Source organism: Erithacus rubecula, assembly GCF_903797595.1.
Source record: "Erithacus rubecula genome assembly, chromosome: 24".
Lineage (NCBI taxonomy): Eukaryota > Metazoa > Chordata > Aves > Passeriformes > Muscicapidae > Erithacus > Erithacus rubecula.
In genome coordinates this window covers 2,751,428-2,768,665 of record NC_136676.1, presented here as the reverse complement: position 1 = coordinate 2,768,665, position 17,238 = coordinate 2,751,428, and the positions used below count along the sequence as shown (strand labels likewise).

The 17,238-nt window shown below is 48.7% G+C and overlaps 1 protein-coding gene across 1 annotated transcript in view; it reads right to left on the bottom strand.

Moving 5' to 3' along the window:
• Positions 1-224: 224 nt before the first annotated feature.
• The window catches only part of DISP3 (dispatched RND transporter family member 3), a 38,205-nt gene continuing 21,191 nt past the window's right edge, over positions 225-17,238 (bottom strand). Inside the window, exons 8-21 of the mRNA XM_079326101.1 lie at positions 16,497-16,642; positions 14,918-15,079; positions 14,043-14,204; positions 13,499-13,621; positions 12,764-12,900; positions 12,101-12,282; positions 11,522-11,652; positions 10,557-10,729; positions 9,761-9,887; positions 8,838-8,983; positions 8,348-8,507; positions 7,821-7,934; positions 6,687-6,853; positions 225-5,446 (exon numbers count right to left, since the gene is read on the bottom strand). Of these exons, the coding sequence (XP_079182227.1) occupies positions 5,084-5,446; positions 6,687-6,853; positions 7,821-7,934; positions 8,348-8,507; positions 8,838-8,983; positions 9,761-9,887; positions 10,557-10,729; positions 11,522-11,652; positions 12,101-12,282; positions 12,764-12,900; positions 13,499-13,621; positions 14,043-14,204; positions 14,918-15,079; positions 16,497-16,642 (2,293 nt within the window). The 3' untranslated portion in view covers positions 225-5,083. The remainder of the gene's footprint in view (positions 5,447-6,686; positions 6,854-7,820; positions 7,935-8,347; positions 8,508-8,837; positions 8,984-9,760; positions 9,888-10,556; positions 10,730-11,521; positions 11,653-12,100; positions 12,283-12,763; positions 12,901-13,498; positions 13,622-14,042; positions 14,205-14,917; positions 15,080-16,496; positions 16,643-17,238) is intronic.

The following is a 17,238-nucleotide window of genomic DNA, read 5'->3' as shown; positions in this document are numbered from 1 at the left end:
TGGGTTCCTGCACTGCCTTTTCCAGATTTCCAGCTCTCCTGCATGTGCTGAGTTGGCTTCAAGAGGCCAAATCTCAGCAGCAGGAGCAGACAGCCTGTGCATGTTAGGAGCTGCTTCATCTCCCTGCATTCCTCACACAGCACAGGTCCTGTCAGTGCCACTCTGGCTGTCACTGTCCCCATGAACAGTAACTGGTGATGAGTGAGGGATCCAAACGTGCGAATGTCAAAATCTCTTTATTTACAACAGTCTCCAAAAATCAAGGAACACTGAAAATAGTGAGGGTAGGAGACAACTTACAAAAGTGACACGCATACATCAGGAATTGTGCTACATCACTCTGAGAACTGACACTCTAAGGTCTGCACACAGCGTGGTGGAATGGCAGTGTCCCCCTCCCACTCTCCATGGGGTGCTCACCCCTCTTCTCCCCTTGAATTCTGAACCATCCTCCCTCCCATTTGTTCTGCTTCTGGCTCCAAACCTTTCTGCTCATCTGCTTGTTGCTCTGCCTCTGGCCCTGGTCACTGCCCCTCATCTCCCTTCAGCAATTGCCCAAAGGAGGAGCAGAGAAGAAAAAGCCAAAAACCTCTGTCCTCAGGATGGAGACAGGCATTGAAAGATGTCTAGCTCTGGGACTCTGGGTACTAACCCAGGGCACAGTAATTAGCAGAAGTCTTTGAAATATCTGTAAAATGTACAGATGGCTTGCACACTATCTGGGGTGAGCAGTGATTTTGGAAGGAGAAACCAAGACACTGAATTTGTCCTGCCTGGCTGCAATTCAGTCTGCAGCTTCCTTGGTAGACAGTGTGGGAGGATAATATGTGTCATGGGGTTAAACAAAAAGCCTTTTAAAATCTTCCAGAAGGGCAGGCTGCTCTGCTACAGAAATTCAATGCAGGACAAGCTAAAAGACTTAGACATAAATCAACATCCCAGTTTGCTCCAGTGGAGGCAAAGCCAGGCTCACTGGAGACCATTGCCTCCAGATGACTACCAATGGTCCTGTAGCTCTCCAAGTGTCAGCATGTCCTTCTCAGGGATATTTCTCAGGCTGCCTTTGCTCTGGCAAAGTTTCAGATCCAGCAGGAATTGAGATACACAGCCCAGCTCAGCCTTTCAGAATCTGCAGCCTTAGCAATTGCTGAGGTCAGTGGCCAAATCTGATGCCCCCAAATCAGCACCTCAAGAGGCAGCACAGCATAAAGAAACAAACAGAGTGAGGAGTCATGGATCTTTCCTGGACTCAGTAGCTCTACTGAAGGTAAAGAGCAGCCACACCAGCCCTGTGCATGAATCTCAGAGCTTCAGCACCAAGGAGCAGTGTCCTTCTGCTACTGACCTGTGCTGGAAGGGAGAGAACTTCTGGGCAGGACAAGACCCACTCTGTTTTGTAGGAGACTGCATAATTCCAGAATGAGCCTCTCCTGAAACATTAACTTAACTATTCAGAGGTTAAGCCTCAGACCAGGATTTACTAGAAATAAAGGAGTGGGCAGTTGACTGGCACATTCCATTGCCATGTCCTAACTGAAAATTCCTGTATGCTTTTTAGTCTATCAAGATAATTTTGAAATGGAAAATCAGAACATTTTCTTCCAAGTAAGGCTGATCTGATGTGTTCTATTTAGAATTGAAACTGAAAACTTTGTGCAAAGCTGTTTAACTCCCTGGCTTCCTCTGCCTAAGGAAATTCTCAAGACCTCCAGACACTTCCAGTCCAGACTCTGTGAGCACCTCAGGCACAAACACCTACCAGGGAGAAGGCTGAACCTTGCTCAGCAAGACAAGAGGGCCCAGGAGATGGCCTGTGAAACAGAGGAGTCATCAGAGAAAGAAAATGGACAAAGATGTGGGAGGAATTGTTTAGGGTGAACATCTGCTCCTGGAACAGAACCAGATAGGTGAGGCTTTGCTTTTTATTGCTATGAGCATCTGCCTTGGAGCTCCAGTTCCCAGCAGGGCTGTCAGCTCCATCTCCACACTTGCTCAGATAAAGCCATCCCTTCCCTTGCCTCTGTAATTTCATGAGTATTCTGTAATCACAAGGATGACACTGCCTACATGGACATGGGTGTGTACATCTGCCACTCATTTGCTGTCCCCTGATGCCTGGGGAGATCAGGATGTGTTTTGCAGAAGGCTGGGACTCAACTTTGAGTCTCTGTCACTCCACTGCATGTGGGGAAAGCAGGCTGAGCACAGAGCTGTACAGGGTGAAGCAGAGATGGGGCAAATGTCTAGTTAGATCTGAGACAAGTGTCATGACTGTTTAATCAGGATCTCAGATTACAACATTCAGTGAGTCCTTGCAGAATAAAACATCACCTAGAATCCTCTACTGGCTCTTCTGCCATCCTGCTAGATCTGGTGTAAGTTCCTCCTCCTCACCTCAGTTTCCTTCCTGGAGGGGCACAATCTCCTCACCATGCCTTTGTGATTAATTTGCACTTATCTTGGTCTCCCCTCCTCCTTCTGAGTTGTTCCATTGCATTCCCAGTATCACTCTGGGAAATGAAAGCCAAGGTGATGCCCTGATCCTGCTGGTGCCATCCAGTCCTTCTGCACTAAGGAGCTTGGGCTGGCAGGAGAGGAGGAAGGAAAATGACAGCTTGTCCTTTTCCCTACTTTAGGAAACCGAATGGATCCTGTCAGGTACCAAGAAATCTTGTTATTTCTGTCTGCAGATCAGACCCAAGAAACATAAAAGATTTTTCCTCTATTTTAAAATTAATCTTTGCCTCCCCACAGCAGCTGAATGAGTGTTCCCAGCATGGCATGTCCAGAATCACACTGGAGGTGGGGGGTTTATGTGACCTCCATATAGCGAGCACGAACATAGGATAGCAGGGGCTTACACAGGCTTTCAACTTTGCAGGATTCAAAGCACATCTGTGCCTTTTCTTAAAGGCCTTTAAAGGTTTTTTCATACTAACAGAAGGAGGAACTTCCTGTAAGGGTGTCCTCATCACCTTATTCCCTTGTCTGCTGACCTGGAAATATCCACCCAAAAGAGGCTGGAGGTGTTTGCTAAGTTCAAGTCAAGCTCCCAGCCAGAGCATCCTTGGCCACAGCCCTGGGGACACCTTGCTGTCCCTGCAGCACCTGCTCAGCCACACAGGGCTGTGTTTCATGAGCACTCTTGCCTTTTCCTGTCACTGCCACTTAGGAGTGTTCAGGGACCACCAAGGGTTAAACCTGGAGCACAGACAGAGGGAACAGCATGGCTTACAGATCAGGGAGGGGGCTGAACTGTGCACAGCAGGCATCAAAGCAGCACAGCTTAAGGATAGTCAAAAATCCTTTCCAGAACAATTTATTCATGGGCACAGGGCTCATTAGGAAGGGGCTGGTGCAGATTAGAGGTAGGTGCCAAGGAACATTTAACACTTTGCAGAAAGGGTAACTCCATGGGATAGCAAGGAGAAACCAGGCTACTCATGTTCCCCACAAGCCTCACTGCCTGCAGCAGGATTGCTCTGGAAACAATAAGAACTCCTCTCTCCAGCTTGGGGAAACCTTGGGGAACCTACTTGAGAAACAAGAATTTGATCCAGTTTCACAGGGATGACAAAATGTGAAGGTGTAGGACTGGCAGGGATCAGAGCAGGGATGGACTGAGCCAAGTAGAAGCAGCTCAGTCTCTCAGCAGTGCAGGCCCCACAAATTGGCTGGCAGTGGGGTTGGACTTCCTGGAATTTTCATCTTAAAAAGAGGGGTTGATCCAGACAGAGAACACAAAGCCACCAGGACATGGAATCTGCAAAGAAATTGTCAGGCTGCTTCCTGGCCACATTGCTCTATTGGCACACTTGTAAATACTGCTAATGCATCTCCCAGGGGCCCTCCCCTTCTCCCAAGGATCAGATGTGCTGTACATTAATGCACACTTAGCTATTTCAATTTTTAAAATAGGATAGAATCAGTGATGCTTAAAATGTACTTGCTAATGGCACCAGTTTGCAGTTTCATTTTACTTTAATATAAACCATCTGCTCAGAGCAGACAGCAGCTGCAGCTCTGCTGCCCTCAGGTCTCCACACAGGAGGGTGTCTCTGAGCTGCCACTGAGGATTCTGTGCATACCACATGTATGGGCTCTACCAGGGGTTATCTTGTCCTCAAGCTAAGAGCTGACTGCTCTGGCCAAAGAGCTCTGCAGGCACCTCAGGGCTCTTTTCTCTCCACCAGGAAGAGCAGAGGCAGTGACTGGTGAGGTGACCAGGGGGGACTGGGCATTGGAACTGCCCTGACCTCACTACTGAGATGAGGGAGAGGAGGGCAGGCTGCTGAGGGCTCCATCTGCTTCCTGATGGCTGTTCACAGGCACACAAGATCCCAGTACAAGGTGCACTGTCCCTCCAGAAAGAAGGGGAATGTCCTGTGTCCCAACACCCTCCCTGAATCGTGAAAGCAGGTCCACTGCAGCTGGTGCCACCCACAGCTCTAGTTTGGATCCCAAAGTGACACTCACAAGAACTCCTGTGCAGCAAGGTCACTGCTGGTCTGGCTTGGGTACAGGGCCTGGCAAAGGGAGCCAGACAATGCTTTCCCCAGGCCTGTCCAACAGCTCACTGCTGTTCTTGAAGGCTCAAGGAACAAGGCACAGGCTTGGTGTGGGAGTAGGACATCACCTCAAGTCATCGTTGCAGTGCTGACCCCGGGCAAGTGGAGGGGAAGGGGTTTTGAAAGGATCAGATGACCTCCCCAAATTCTCCCATTTTAGCTTTGTGGGTCCAGAAAGTCCTGCTTGTTAAAAATAAATTAAAAGAACAAGAAAAGAAAAAGATAAAGCAGGAAGAAAACTGAGAGAAGGAAACTTCCTCCTCTTCTCTTCATGGGCTGAGGTATTCCCTGGGCAGCCCTCACTGTCCGTCATCCATCCATCACTACCCAAAATAAATACAAGTTTAGAGCAAAACCCATTAGAAAATAAAGTGCATCTGTAGAGTTGAAAAACTTCATGAAAAAAGGGACTTTTTTTTTCCTCTTTTTTTTCTTACCAAAAATATTCTTTAAAAAGAAACGAAAAAAGAAGAAAAGGAGCAAGGGGACAGAGCACGTTGCTCTCAGCTTGGGGTCTACAGAGCTGTCCCGTTGGGGAGGGGGATTTTAAATCCACTCTTGAGCAGGGCAAGGCAGATGCAGAGACCCAGCAGGGCAGCCAGGAGCACCCCCAGCACGGCCTTGAGGCAGGAAGTCCTGCTGCGGGTGAAGGTGCCGGGGCCCATGGTGCTGAGCAGGGCTGTGCTGACAGTCAGCGTGTACAGGATGGACACTCCCGTGTTGAGCGCCACGATCTTGCCAAACTTGGCGAAGGGGGCGATGATGCAGAAGAAGAGCGGGACGGTGGCGATGACGGTGGTGACGGCGCTGGAGACGATGGCCACTCCCACGTGCCGGACGGCCTCCACTGTCCTCCACTGCCTGCACGCTGTGGGGTCCTGGTGGAGGGACAGCACGGTTACTGTGACAGACACGTGTGGCTATGCTGGTGGTTTAGGCTTTGAGAGGGTGGCTTAGCTGCCAGAATCCTGGTCCAGGACAGAGAGGCTGCCTGAGTGCAGCTCTGACAGCTTGTGCACGCTGAGCAAAGAGCCATAGGGTTAAAACCCAGAAGAGGCTGCTGGATTTTGTGCCTCTTTCCACCTGTCCTGGGTTACAATGTAAAGATGTGGCCAAAAGTCTGTATTTGATCACTGTGTGCTGAAACCAGGTGGGGCAGTGATCCTTATCTCTGTCAGAGATATCCTCTGCTAATGGGCCATCTTTAAACCAGCTGTCACAATGTTCTTTATCTTTTCCACTACTCATCCTCCCTCCAGGAGATATCTCCTGTTAGTGGCCATTGAGTCCCAGTGCATAACTGATAAAATTACATCATCCCACTGGAAGATGCTCCACCCCAAGGGAGAAGCCAAGCCTTTCATAACCTAGATAAAAACTGAGATTTGGAACACCAAGGCAGCCCTTACCCACTGGTTTCCAGAGGATGAGAGCTACCAGACCTTTCTACAGGATCACTGCTTCAACAAGACCCCTTCATCTGGACTGCTACCACCACACTAACTGACAGGGTCAGGTTGTATTCTGACTCTGTCAGTGGTTTTTCTTTTGTACTATTGCATGTATTTTATTTTTCTCTTTTTTCCTATTAAATTTTATTTCTGACTTGGAGTCTCTCACTGGTTTTGCTTTCAAACCATTACACCACCACATCAGACTGATTGCTGGGCCTACACCACACAGGCACTGCATGCAGGCATTACAGCTGGCATCAGAGATTCCAGGCTTTTGTGGTCTCCATCTTCCCAATGAGACAGAAGGTGTTAACAAGGCCAGAGGTGAGCAGGTGGGTGGTCCAGCAATATTCAGAGGTTACAAAATTAGTGTAGAGCTGTTCCAGCACAGACTCTTCACTTGGACATGAAAATGGATTGCTTTGGACACAGCTGTGGCCAGCAAGAAAGGGACAACCATGTGGGTTGGAAACCCTCATCTGAGTTTATTGTACTCAGGTACACAAGCTCACAGTCTGGAGCACTCAGCAGGACAATCAGTGAGTACCACACCCCAGGGATGCTCTGGGATGCCAGGACACATCCCCCCATCCTACTTCACACCTGAGTGGCATGGGGGGCACAAGGGGAATGAATGCAAGGCTCTAGGAAGAACAAAGCTCACCTCTGCCTGGTGGAGTGGCAGGTTCTCCCCTGCCAGCAGGTAACCCTCCACCAGGTGCACACAGTAATCAACAGAGGAGCCAACGAGGATGGAGAGGGAAATGGCTTCCACAGCTCCCATTTCCCAGCCAGACCAGTACATGATGGTCACCACAAGGCACACGACCCCTGTGTGAGGAAGGTGTTGTTAGACAAATGGAAAGGACTCTGGGACTGGTGCACAAGTCAATCCCTGAGGAGTTTGTGATCATAGCCCACAGGTCTGTGTGGCACTCAGCCTGAATCTGGTACAAACTGCCCCTGCCACAAACACTCCCCTCACCTTCCCTTAGCACAGGGACCATTCCAGAAGGTGACCAGACCTGCTGGGCCTAGTGGAACACCTAGTTAAAAATCAGGCAAACTGACAGACTGATGCCAACCTAAACTAATTCTTGCTAAATTAATCCAAGCCCAGACAAGGGTCCATGTGTGCACACAAAGGAAGTGAGCCTGTTGTTTTGCTTTAGAGTTACTCAGAGGCTGAACAAGCTGTTTTGAAGGCAAACAGTACTGTTAGTTAGTGAGTCATATGTAGGAGACTAAGTGATTTCAAAGTGTTAGATTTGATTTTTAAACTAAAAAGTTTAGCAACATGCTTAGACCTGAATATTATCAAATCACCAGCCAGGGAGAGGAAACTATTTACAGTTTTGCTTCAAATACTAAAAAACTGCTAAAATACTCAGCTTTTAACACCTCCCACTGCTTGGAAACAGCAGCCATGGTGCAGGTTCTTGGATAGTGCAATTGTTATTCAGAGCTTGTGGGACTTAATCACATTATTATACATAACAGGTAGGGATGGCATTTGTGTAGCTAAAACTCTTATTTAAACAAATAGAAGGGATTGTGTAGATAAAACACACTGGGAGTTAGACACACAAATCTGCTTTCCCAATGACTCTCCTGTGCATTTGTTGGGTTTCTTCTGTTCACTTAGCCAGTCTGCTCTCCAGGACTGGCTCCTGGAAAGCCAAAAGGGTTTACATAGAATATGAGCAATTCAGTTCAAACCACCAGAGGATCAGCAGTGCCACAATCCACCAATTTCAGAAAAAGTGAAAGCCTGACACATTGGAATTGGTGTTTTTACCTAAGATGCTGAGCAGCACTGGCAGCAGGAGGAGGATGTGTGTGGTGAACACTGCCACAGCAGCCACACAGATGACCAGCGAGAGGACAAGACCATACAGAGCACTCTGCACTCCTGGAAGGAAACAGCCAGCTGATATGAGTCCTGGAAGGTGACAGCTGTGGTAAGAAAGGCACCATGTTCCTGCTGGCAACTACAGGCAGGGACTCACACTGGGGAAGACAGGAAAGGGAGGATGAAAGTGGAAAAGAGGTGGCTGGTTTCTTGAATCTTGCATCAGCAGGGCTGAGTCCCTTCCCTGTCTCCTTGGGCTTTGCCTGATTCTGACAATACACATTTGTAGCTGTTTTTAGGGGTGTAACATCTTCTATACACATTGCTTAGGGCAGGAACAGGCTTTAGGAGTTTGCACAGCAGTGGTAAAGGACTGCAGATACAACCCATGCCCACCATATGGATGGAGTGTGCTGTGAAGATGTATCAGAGAGCATGAGTTCCCCAGGGAGAGAAACATGGCAGTCACTTGCCTATAATCTCCATGAAAATCTGCTTCCAGTGCTCACAGGTCTGGAAACCATGTCGGAGAGCAGAGCCCTCTGGGAAGATCTGGAGTTGCTGCTGCAGGAATGTCTCCCATTTCAGATAGTCAGCATATGTCTGGAAGGAGGATTTCCCCTTGTAGGTTGTCTGTAACAAGGTAAACACATCACTCATGTCCTGCTCTTTGGGCAGAGTATGCATGGCAAGAAAAAGGGCAGAACAAGCTCAGGTGGCAGCCCCAGGCAGAACTGGCAGTGGCATTTGAGCAAATCTGCCACCAGCTGTTTGCCTGAGCTAATTGTGGTGCAAGCAGCCACTTCTACCAACTTGTGAGTGCAGGCATCTGTCTGCAACAAACTAAATTATGGCTGCAAATGGAAGTGACCAGTGCAGAAAGAGCAGAGCTAAACCCCCACAAGTCACAAGATGAAACTCTCCAGAATGACAGTGTCACCAGTGATGATGCCATGTGCTCACCGATTCAAATGCCATGGAGATCCACTGCACCTTGCCATCCTTCACCCCCACAGCCCCATGAGAGAGCTGTCCAGGCAGCAGGTTTGGCTCAGGGATATTCTTGCACTCTGGGTGCAACATCTGCAGAAAGGAGGAGATGCTGTAACCTGGAGAGACAGAAAGAGCAAAAGATGGAGGGCAGAAAAGGGAAAGGAAGCACATTGGAGCAAGGGGATGATAAAAACCCCAACCAACAACCCAAAATGAGAACCCCAAGAGAGCTCCAGGACTCATTTGTCCACAGCTGCTTCCCCCTTGCCACTCTGGTTTGCCCAAAGCCCTCAAGGTCTTGACATCACAGCTCTCAGCTGTAGCTTGAAAGGACATCCTCTGTCATCAGCATGGGACAGGACAGTGCCACTGCTGTTTGTCCCCAGCTGTCAGGGAGCAGCACAAAGAGCAAGTGCTGAGGGCTGTCTGCCTGGCCTGGCAGGGATTTGTTCCAGATAGTAAACTGGCTTTTAGCCTGAAGCCAGTGTACATTCCCAGGCTCAGCTCCACAAGCTTGTGACCTCTGAGGTTGGGAGAGATGGTCACTGGTCAGGTATGCAAAGCCACAGAGAGAGTGCAATCTCACTGCAATGAGGTCAGGTGTGAGTTAATTGTTATTCAGGAGCTACTAAGAAGATATTTACTGAATCAAAAGATTGTATCTCTAGCTATGCCCATGACTGGAAAGAACAAATGCAATTGTGTTCTTATCTTTCTGGATTAAATCTCAAAGAATATATATTCTATCCCCAAAAAGCACAACCAGTGACATGTTCTAGAAGGGTCAAGCTGCCTTGGGAAGAAAAGGAGACAGCAAGAAGCAGTCATTCTTTCTGGTTTGCTGTTGAGGACCTCAGCTGAAGCAAGCACAGGTAGGAGTTAGTCTAACCTACCCGAGGGCAGGCACTGAGCCCCTCCAGGCTTCACCAGCTCAGAGTTGCTGGCAATGGCTTTGCAGAGGCGGCACAGGTTGCCAATCTCTTTGAAGAGGTCAAAGCTGTCATCGTAGATAACACTGCCCTTTCACAAGGAGACACAATGACAAGAGCACCACACGTGAGACATACACACAGCAACTGGCACTCCAGCCTCTGCCTGCTCTGCATTTCTCACTGCCCCTTTGGAGCGAACAGGCAAAGGCTGATTCTGAACAGCACCCCCAGTTCACTTCAGGAAGCTGAAGTGCATCAGCCAAACTAAGGATAATTTTTCTAGGGAAAGACTGTCATCTGTCAAGGTATGAGATCTCAGAGATAAGTTGTTTCTAGAAAAATCACATTTAGTCACCTTTCCCTAGAGTAATTGATTTTTAATTTTTGTTAATACTTCACAACAAGATATATAATAGAAAAATATCAGTTCCCTCAGTCTTGAATTTGTAGTGAGATTTTATACTGTGCTTGAGATGGGTTAGTTTCTAAAATCCTCAAGAAAGCCAGGTTTAGACTCAAAATTAGAAGGTTATATATTACACTGAAAAGCCTGAAGTGTTTTTTTCAGTAAGGGACTCCCTGATCTCAAAAACAATTATTTTCAAAATAATCGACATTATTTTCTCAATTCCCTAAAACAGAATTCGCTCCTCACAGTGCTACAACCCAGAGTGCTGGAGCACCCCGGGCTGTTGCTATTTATCAAATAAGAAAGCCTGCCAGCCTGGCAGCCCCAGAGCAGCCAGCCCGTGTGTACCATGTCTCCGATGACGTGGTTGTCGGCGCGCCGGGTGCGGTTGACGCCTCTGATGCCGAACACCACGAACACCATGGCTCCCGTGTCCACCAGCGGCCGCACCGCCGGCTTCCCGCAGCCCGCGTTCACGCAGGGGTTAAAGCCTGACGTGGCTGACAGCTTTGCCCTGGGTGCTGCTGGAAAACACACAGTGAAGGTGGGTTGCGTTACTGTTGTTCACTACGAGAGGCAAATAATAGCGGCGCGCTTCTTGGGTAAGAGGATAAAAGCTCTTTGGTGAAACTTGACCTATATTTATAGAACTGTTTGTGGATCTTAAATGGGACAGCAGTTCGTTGGGCAATAGGAGAGAATGTCCCATGTCACCTACATCATGCAGTGTCCCACTGTTGCTGTAAGAAAAATTATGGAGTGGTGAGAGAACACAGCAACAAGACACTCTCTTGCTTGGTGTAAGAAAGAGCAATTTTTTGAAGGAAGCATTGCCTTGAATAAGGCAATTTGTGCAAAACAAAAGACAAACAGATCATTGGTCAGAGAAGGAGGCACCTTTTCTCCCTGGCTTTCCTGTGGACCTTGCAGGTGTTTATCTCTATTATGATTCTTTCTCTTGTGTTTACAGTAGAGAAAGAGTCTCCAGCCTGGGAAAAATCCTGGCTAGAGCTAAGAAAGTTTCATGACCTGAAAAAGGCCTGGCTAAAATGTGGCTAGGTCTTCAGCAGTGTCCACATCCCACAGTCCACACCTGGTGCTAATCTTATGCTTATTAATTCCTTTCTATTTGCAAGAAAGCTATCCCCCTGGGAAAAATCCTGACCGGAGCTGAGAAAGTGTCACGGCCTAAGAAAAAGACTCAGAACCTGAGAAAAGACCTGGCTGAAATTTGCCTAGGCCTTCAGCAGTGTCCACAACATTTAAAGTCTGGTTCTCTGGGTCTTGGTGTGCTTGGATGGGGCTCAGCTCACCTTTCTCACTGGGAACGTACAGGATGCCTTTGGTGGGTCCGTCTGGGCTCGAGCTGAGCAGACAGCCTGGAGGGGCCACACACACTCGGCCGTGGTAGGGGGGCTTGTGTGACTGGGCAAAATACAGCTTCCTGTGTGGCAAAGAAGGTTTGTTACAGGGGAACAGAGGTAGAGATGATGAAACATGTATTACATGGCACCAGACATTCTCAGGGACAGAAGCAAAGGGAAAGGTGAGCACCTGCAGACCTGTATTCCCAGCCATTGCATATTCTGTGTTGCCCGTTCAGCCCAAGAGTTCGGGTGGGTAAGGGCAAGAACCAGATCAGCAACATCTTTCTGCCACCCAAAGAAGCCCCAGTCACAGTCTCTCAAGCCTTTTGCATGTTAATGATGCTGTGTGCATCATTACTCCTGCAGAGTGACTGCAGAGATGAGACATATATGCAGCAAAGCAAATTCTAGAGCCATGGCTGTCACTGATTGAGGGCAGGACTAGCACTGGCCATTGGGCATCCACATCAGCCTCTCAGTTGTGCTGTTTCTGTATCAGGTCTTTGAGGGATTTGGGAAGGTTACCGTGTTCGCTGCTGCTCCTTGGAGGCCACGTAGAAACTGAAATCGAACTTCCAGCCCTTCTTGGTGTCACAGGACAAGGTGGTCATCATCCACTTCCTGGGGCTCATCTGCTTAAGCAGCCCTACTGTGGACACACAAGCTGTCAGCTTCCTGGTGAAGTTACCGAAAGGCACTCTATACACCTAAGCAATGGATTAATGAAAACAGACACTTAACTCCACGGGGTTGCAGCCTGTTGCACATTAGCATCACACTCTCCCCTCCTCCCTGAGCACTGCCACAGCCACACAGAATGAGCACTGCAGGCACAGCCCCAGCCAGCCCCCAACTGTCCCTCCCAGCGATGGCCAGTGCATGACAGGCCCCTAAATCCCCATTCCCAGTGGCCTTGGCTAAATGGTGGCTGCTCTGCCCAGAGTGAGGGGCATCTGCCCTAGTGACACCCACAGCTTTGCTCCCATCACTGACAGTCACCTCAAAACAGCAACAGGTGAAGTCTTGCTGCACTTCAAGGTGCCAAGCACAATGCCTTCTGTGCTAACTACCCTAGTGCAATGTCACCCAAAGCTACACAGGGCCCCATGGAGAGACAGGAGGAGGCTCTTGTGCTCACCTGCTGGCTGCTGCCCTCTTGCTAGAGGGGCCCATTCTGGACTGACTCACCTGGAATGAAGGCACCTCCCCGTCTCCCGGTGACACCATCTGCCAGGGTGCAGGGACACTGGCATTGAGGGAGAATCTGTAGATGGCTGGTCTTCCCTTGCTCCTGGACTTGGAGATATACACAGTTCCCTGGAGCTCTGGAGAAAACAGAGGGCATGAGGTTTGGTGGTATTCTCAATCAGCAAATCCTACAGACACAGCCAGGGCAAAGGAGGGTTCCTGTGGTCTGCTGTCTGCTCTGGGACACCAGGCACAGCCTCTGCCTTCTGGCAGCACAGCACACATTTCAAAGGCTGCCACAAATACATCCTGAGCTGCAGTAATTCCTGATGGCTTATTGATTCATGTCATCCTGGGACCTGGCCCAATAACTGTTTTATCCTCAAAATCCCCTGCAAACTGAATTTACTCTCCTCGTGACCTGCCGACAAGGTTGTGAACAGGACTGGGATGGGAAAAGTTGGAGTTCCTAGTCCTGTACTCAGATTAGAGGGATGTGACAGTAGACACAAAATAGTGCCCCCTGGGTTATAGGACCATGTCCCAGAGAGCAGTAGGTATTCAGGGAAAGGGGGATTTTAAAGATGCCCCACACATCCAACACCAACCTAGGGCTCAATGGGGCAGTCTCTGAGGAAGAGAATGATTCCCCATCAGCTATTCAGAGAGTGTGTGGTTTAGTTTGCTCCCCAGTGGATCCTTGGGCCCTGGCCAGAGTCTTCATGCCCCACTCACCTTGCTGCCCTGTATCACTCGTGCTGCCTTTGCTTCCCCAAGGTGACCCTGAGCCCCTCTTCTTTTTTTCCAGAGAGGTTCGGATGTTGTTCTGCAAACTGTGGGGCTTTTCCTGAAACAAACCTGTCCCACAAGGTTAGTCAGGGAGGAAAGGGTGAACATGAGAAAAGGCCTGTGCATACCACAGACTCTGCTGCTGAATACCAAACCCTGAGCAGGCAACACAGTGCCACAGACCCTCAGCTGGGCACTGAGATGAGACCAGCACTTATGAGTAAAACCAGTCAGTTTTCATGGCCTGTGATAGGATTACTCCAGAAGAAATACTTAGGCAGTTCATGGCTAAAGCAGGAAATACTTTTATGAATGTTCCACTCCTACAGGCAACTCAACCATCCCATTCCCAATTGTGCCTCCTTTCCACGGGGTCCATCCAATGCCCAGTGAACATTGTAGATGTCTGCCTCACATCTCAGCTCCTCCACTCAAGGGCTTAGGCCAGGCTGGGGTGCACCCATCGTGGTTTGAGGACCAGTGTTCTCACCTGAGCAGGTGATGCAGGAGATACCTTCAGCACTCAGGTTGTATTTCAGGTCCAGCAGCACCTGGATGTTTGTGTCTGGCCGGAACAAGACAGGAGCACGGCTGGCTGGATGGAGGCGGCTGGCAAAGAATATGGACAGGAGCAGAACAAGGAGAAAGAGCCCTGCAAGGAGAAACCTGGGTAAGTGTGGGATCCTACATGCACTCCACACTTCAGACATGCTCAGAGAGCAGGCATGTGGTAGAAAGGTGGTATTTTCAGCTGGATAAAGAACAGCCACTGTTGTTGGATGCTGCTGGGAACCAGGAAAAAGCAGCCTTGAAGCCTTGAGTTTCTCAGCCTTCACAAGGACAAGAAGTTATAACAATGATTATGCACCTGTAGGGTGCACGAGAGCCCTGTGAGTATCTCATGATATTTTGCAGAAAGCATGTTTTCAAAGAGGTGTTACCATCTTGAACCAATGAGTCTTTTCTATTTTGTTTTGCATGTACTACCCTATATAGTGTAGTGGTCTTTAAATAAAGCTCTCTTTCTCTTTTGCTTCTCCATTACACAAGGAACTATGTTGTATTATCCTTTTTGCTGCTCTCCTATAGCCTAAAATGCAACAAGCCCTAAAACACCCTGGCAGCTGGGCTTTCTTGTAATAAACCCCATGCTTGGAAAAAAACTCCATTAGGATTTGCCACTTTAGATCTGAGTGAGAAGAAAGGCATGTAAGTCCCTTAGGGATAACTGTTCTGGAAGCACTCTTCCACTGTGTTAGAAGCCATTTACCGTGTCCCTTTTCCCATCACTGATAATCAAGGCTTGGAGACTGATTGAAATGTCATGAAACCCTCTAAAATCCATGGAGATGCAACCTTCCTTACCCACAATCACCCATCTGCTCTTCACTGCAGACCACAGCACCCAGTGCTCCAGCAGCTCTTGCAGATGAGTTATCAAGTGACCCCGGATGCTGTTCTCTGCAGAGAGCTGCAGGTTTTCTGGCATCACAGACACCAAGGGGACATCCCCCATTTCCAGGGAGACTAGAATAGAGAGAAATCAAAAGCAGTCTTAGTGTCATGTGTGTCTCTCAGAGGTCTCTGCTGTCCTTTATCAAATCTTTATCTCTATCTGTCTTTATCAAACTCGCTGAGGCTAAAGAGATGGAACAAGCTCCCTGCAGAGGATGTTTTAAGAGCCATCTTTGTCCAGTCACTGCCATGCAACATCTACACATATAAACCTGTAGCTCAGTCCAAATCTGTGCTTCAGGCTATTCCTTGCTCTACCAATCCCCACAAACACTGTCCCAGGGACACTGCATGCTTCTTGGGACAAGGTTACATTAGATTATAGTTTGTCCCTGTCTCACTAAATATGTCTTACTGCTAATTGCAGACAGCTGACCTCTTCCTGACTGCAGCCTGGCTCCTGCCTGATTCTCTGATCTCCAGATCAGGGATGCCAAGGGAACTGGCCCTTTTTCTGTGTGTGAGAGCACTTGCTGTAGGGGGATGGAGCATGCCCAGCACACTGTACAGCCAACCTACAAACCATGCTTGGTCAGTGACTGGAACAAGCTGCTTTGATTCTTCACAGTTCCCTGATGCCCAGGGGCCCTGGAGGAAAACATTCTGCTGTTTGCAGGGAAGAGAGGGATTATTTCTGTACATCACCACTGCATGTGGCTCTGGCATACTAAGGAGAACTTGTAGCAAAGAACCAGAGCTTCTCTGCCTGCCAGAGGCATCTCAGAGCCTATTCTGCAGCAAGAGCTCTGCACATGCCATGGAATTAATTCAGTTATCTCCAGTTCCAGTTTGCCTGAAAGATACTCACTGCCCTGACCACTGCTGTTGGGGGTTTTAAAAGGAAGAGATTCCAGCAAGTTTTAAAAGCCAAGTACAAGAGAGCATGACCCAGTAAGCATCTTTTTCTTGGGATCAGGGCTCAAAGGATTATCTCCTGCTAACAACAGATAGGGAATTTCTGGACTTTTTTTCTAGGCAAGTCATTGCCCTCTTCATCCCATGATGAAGGAGCTGCTCCAGGGGGCTGATGCTGGAGAGCAATTGTTCTTTCTCCTGCTTCCCAAATACAGTGTTCCAAATGGCAGGGAAGAGGAGAAAACTTCACTCCATGGTGAGCTGTCCTGGTGTTATGAATTAGATGTTTCATGGCTACATTCATGTCACACTCAGTGATTCCAGACAGAAAGGAGACCACAGTGGACCCAAGAGAATTAGCAAAGCAGTTAAGAAAACATACACTGACACCCACTGAAGATCTCAAAGCAAACTTTGAAAGAATACTGAGTTCTGACTGCTACAACTTCCCATGCTGGCACCATCTTCAGCTTAAAATTCAGGGAACTGATGCAAGGAACATCAGGGGTGGGCAGGACTGGAGGATGAGGAGGGCAGTGTGACCCCCTAAAGGCAGCCCACAGCAGACACGTACCAGGCTCCTCCTCCACGCTGAGCAGTGGGATGTCATCGTCAAGGTAGGGAAGGGTGTCTCTGCCTGCTCTGGAGGTGGCCTCTGAGGCAATGAGGAGATCTTCAGCCAGCTGCAAGGCACTCTTCTTGGTGCACTTCTGACTGCAGCTGGATTGAAGCAGGAAAGGAGACAAAGGCAAGAATTTTAAGCCCTGTGAAGAGTTACCAGTGGGCTCCTTTTGAGGCAAGGAGAGCAGCAACAACCTTCTCCAATTACTTGGGGAGACAATGGGCACTGCCAGGAGCAAATTCCATTGCTGAGTGCTGAGAGGGCAAGGGCTGGGCTGGATACACAGAGCAGGGCTGAGCCATGGACTCGGGGTGCTGAGTGATGGGGTTTCAGCAGCTCATCTCCCTGCTAATGAATAAAATCTGGCCAGGTCATCTGCAGTGCTAAAGAGCAGGGGGAAAGGAAATGTGCAGATTTTCAAACACAAATCTCCATGTCCTGCTTGTGCTGACAGGCAGGAGAAATGGTGACCTGTCTGTCTTACAGGGCTTGTCTCTCCACTGCTTAAAGCTGTGCATTAAGTGCACCAAGTAAACAAATGGTCCAACACTCCATGGGATCCAACCAAGAGGGTTGACAGAGACAATGAGACTGAGACTTGACCCTTCCATTTTGCTCCAATCTGGAATAGCAGAATTTAAATTTTCCTTCTGTCAGAGCCAAAGCCAAGCTGCCTGAGGGGAATGAGGATAAA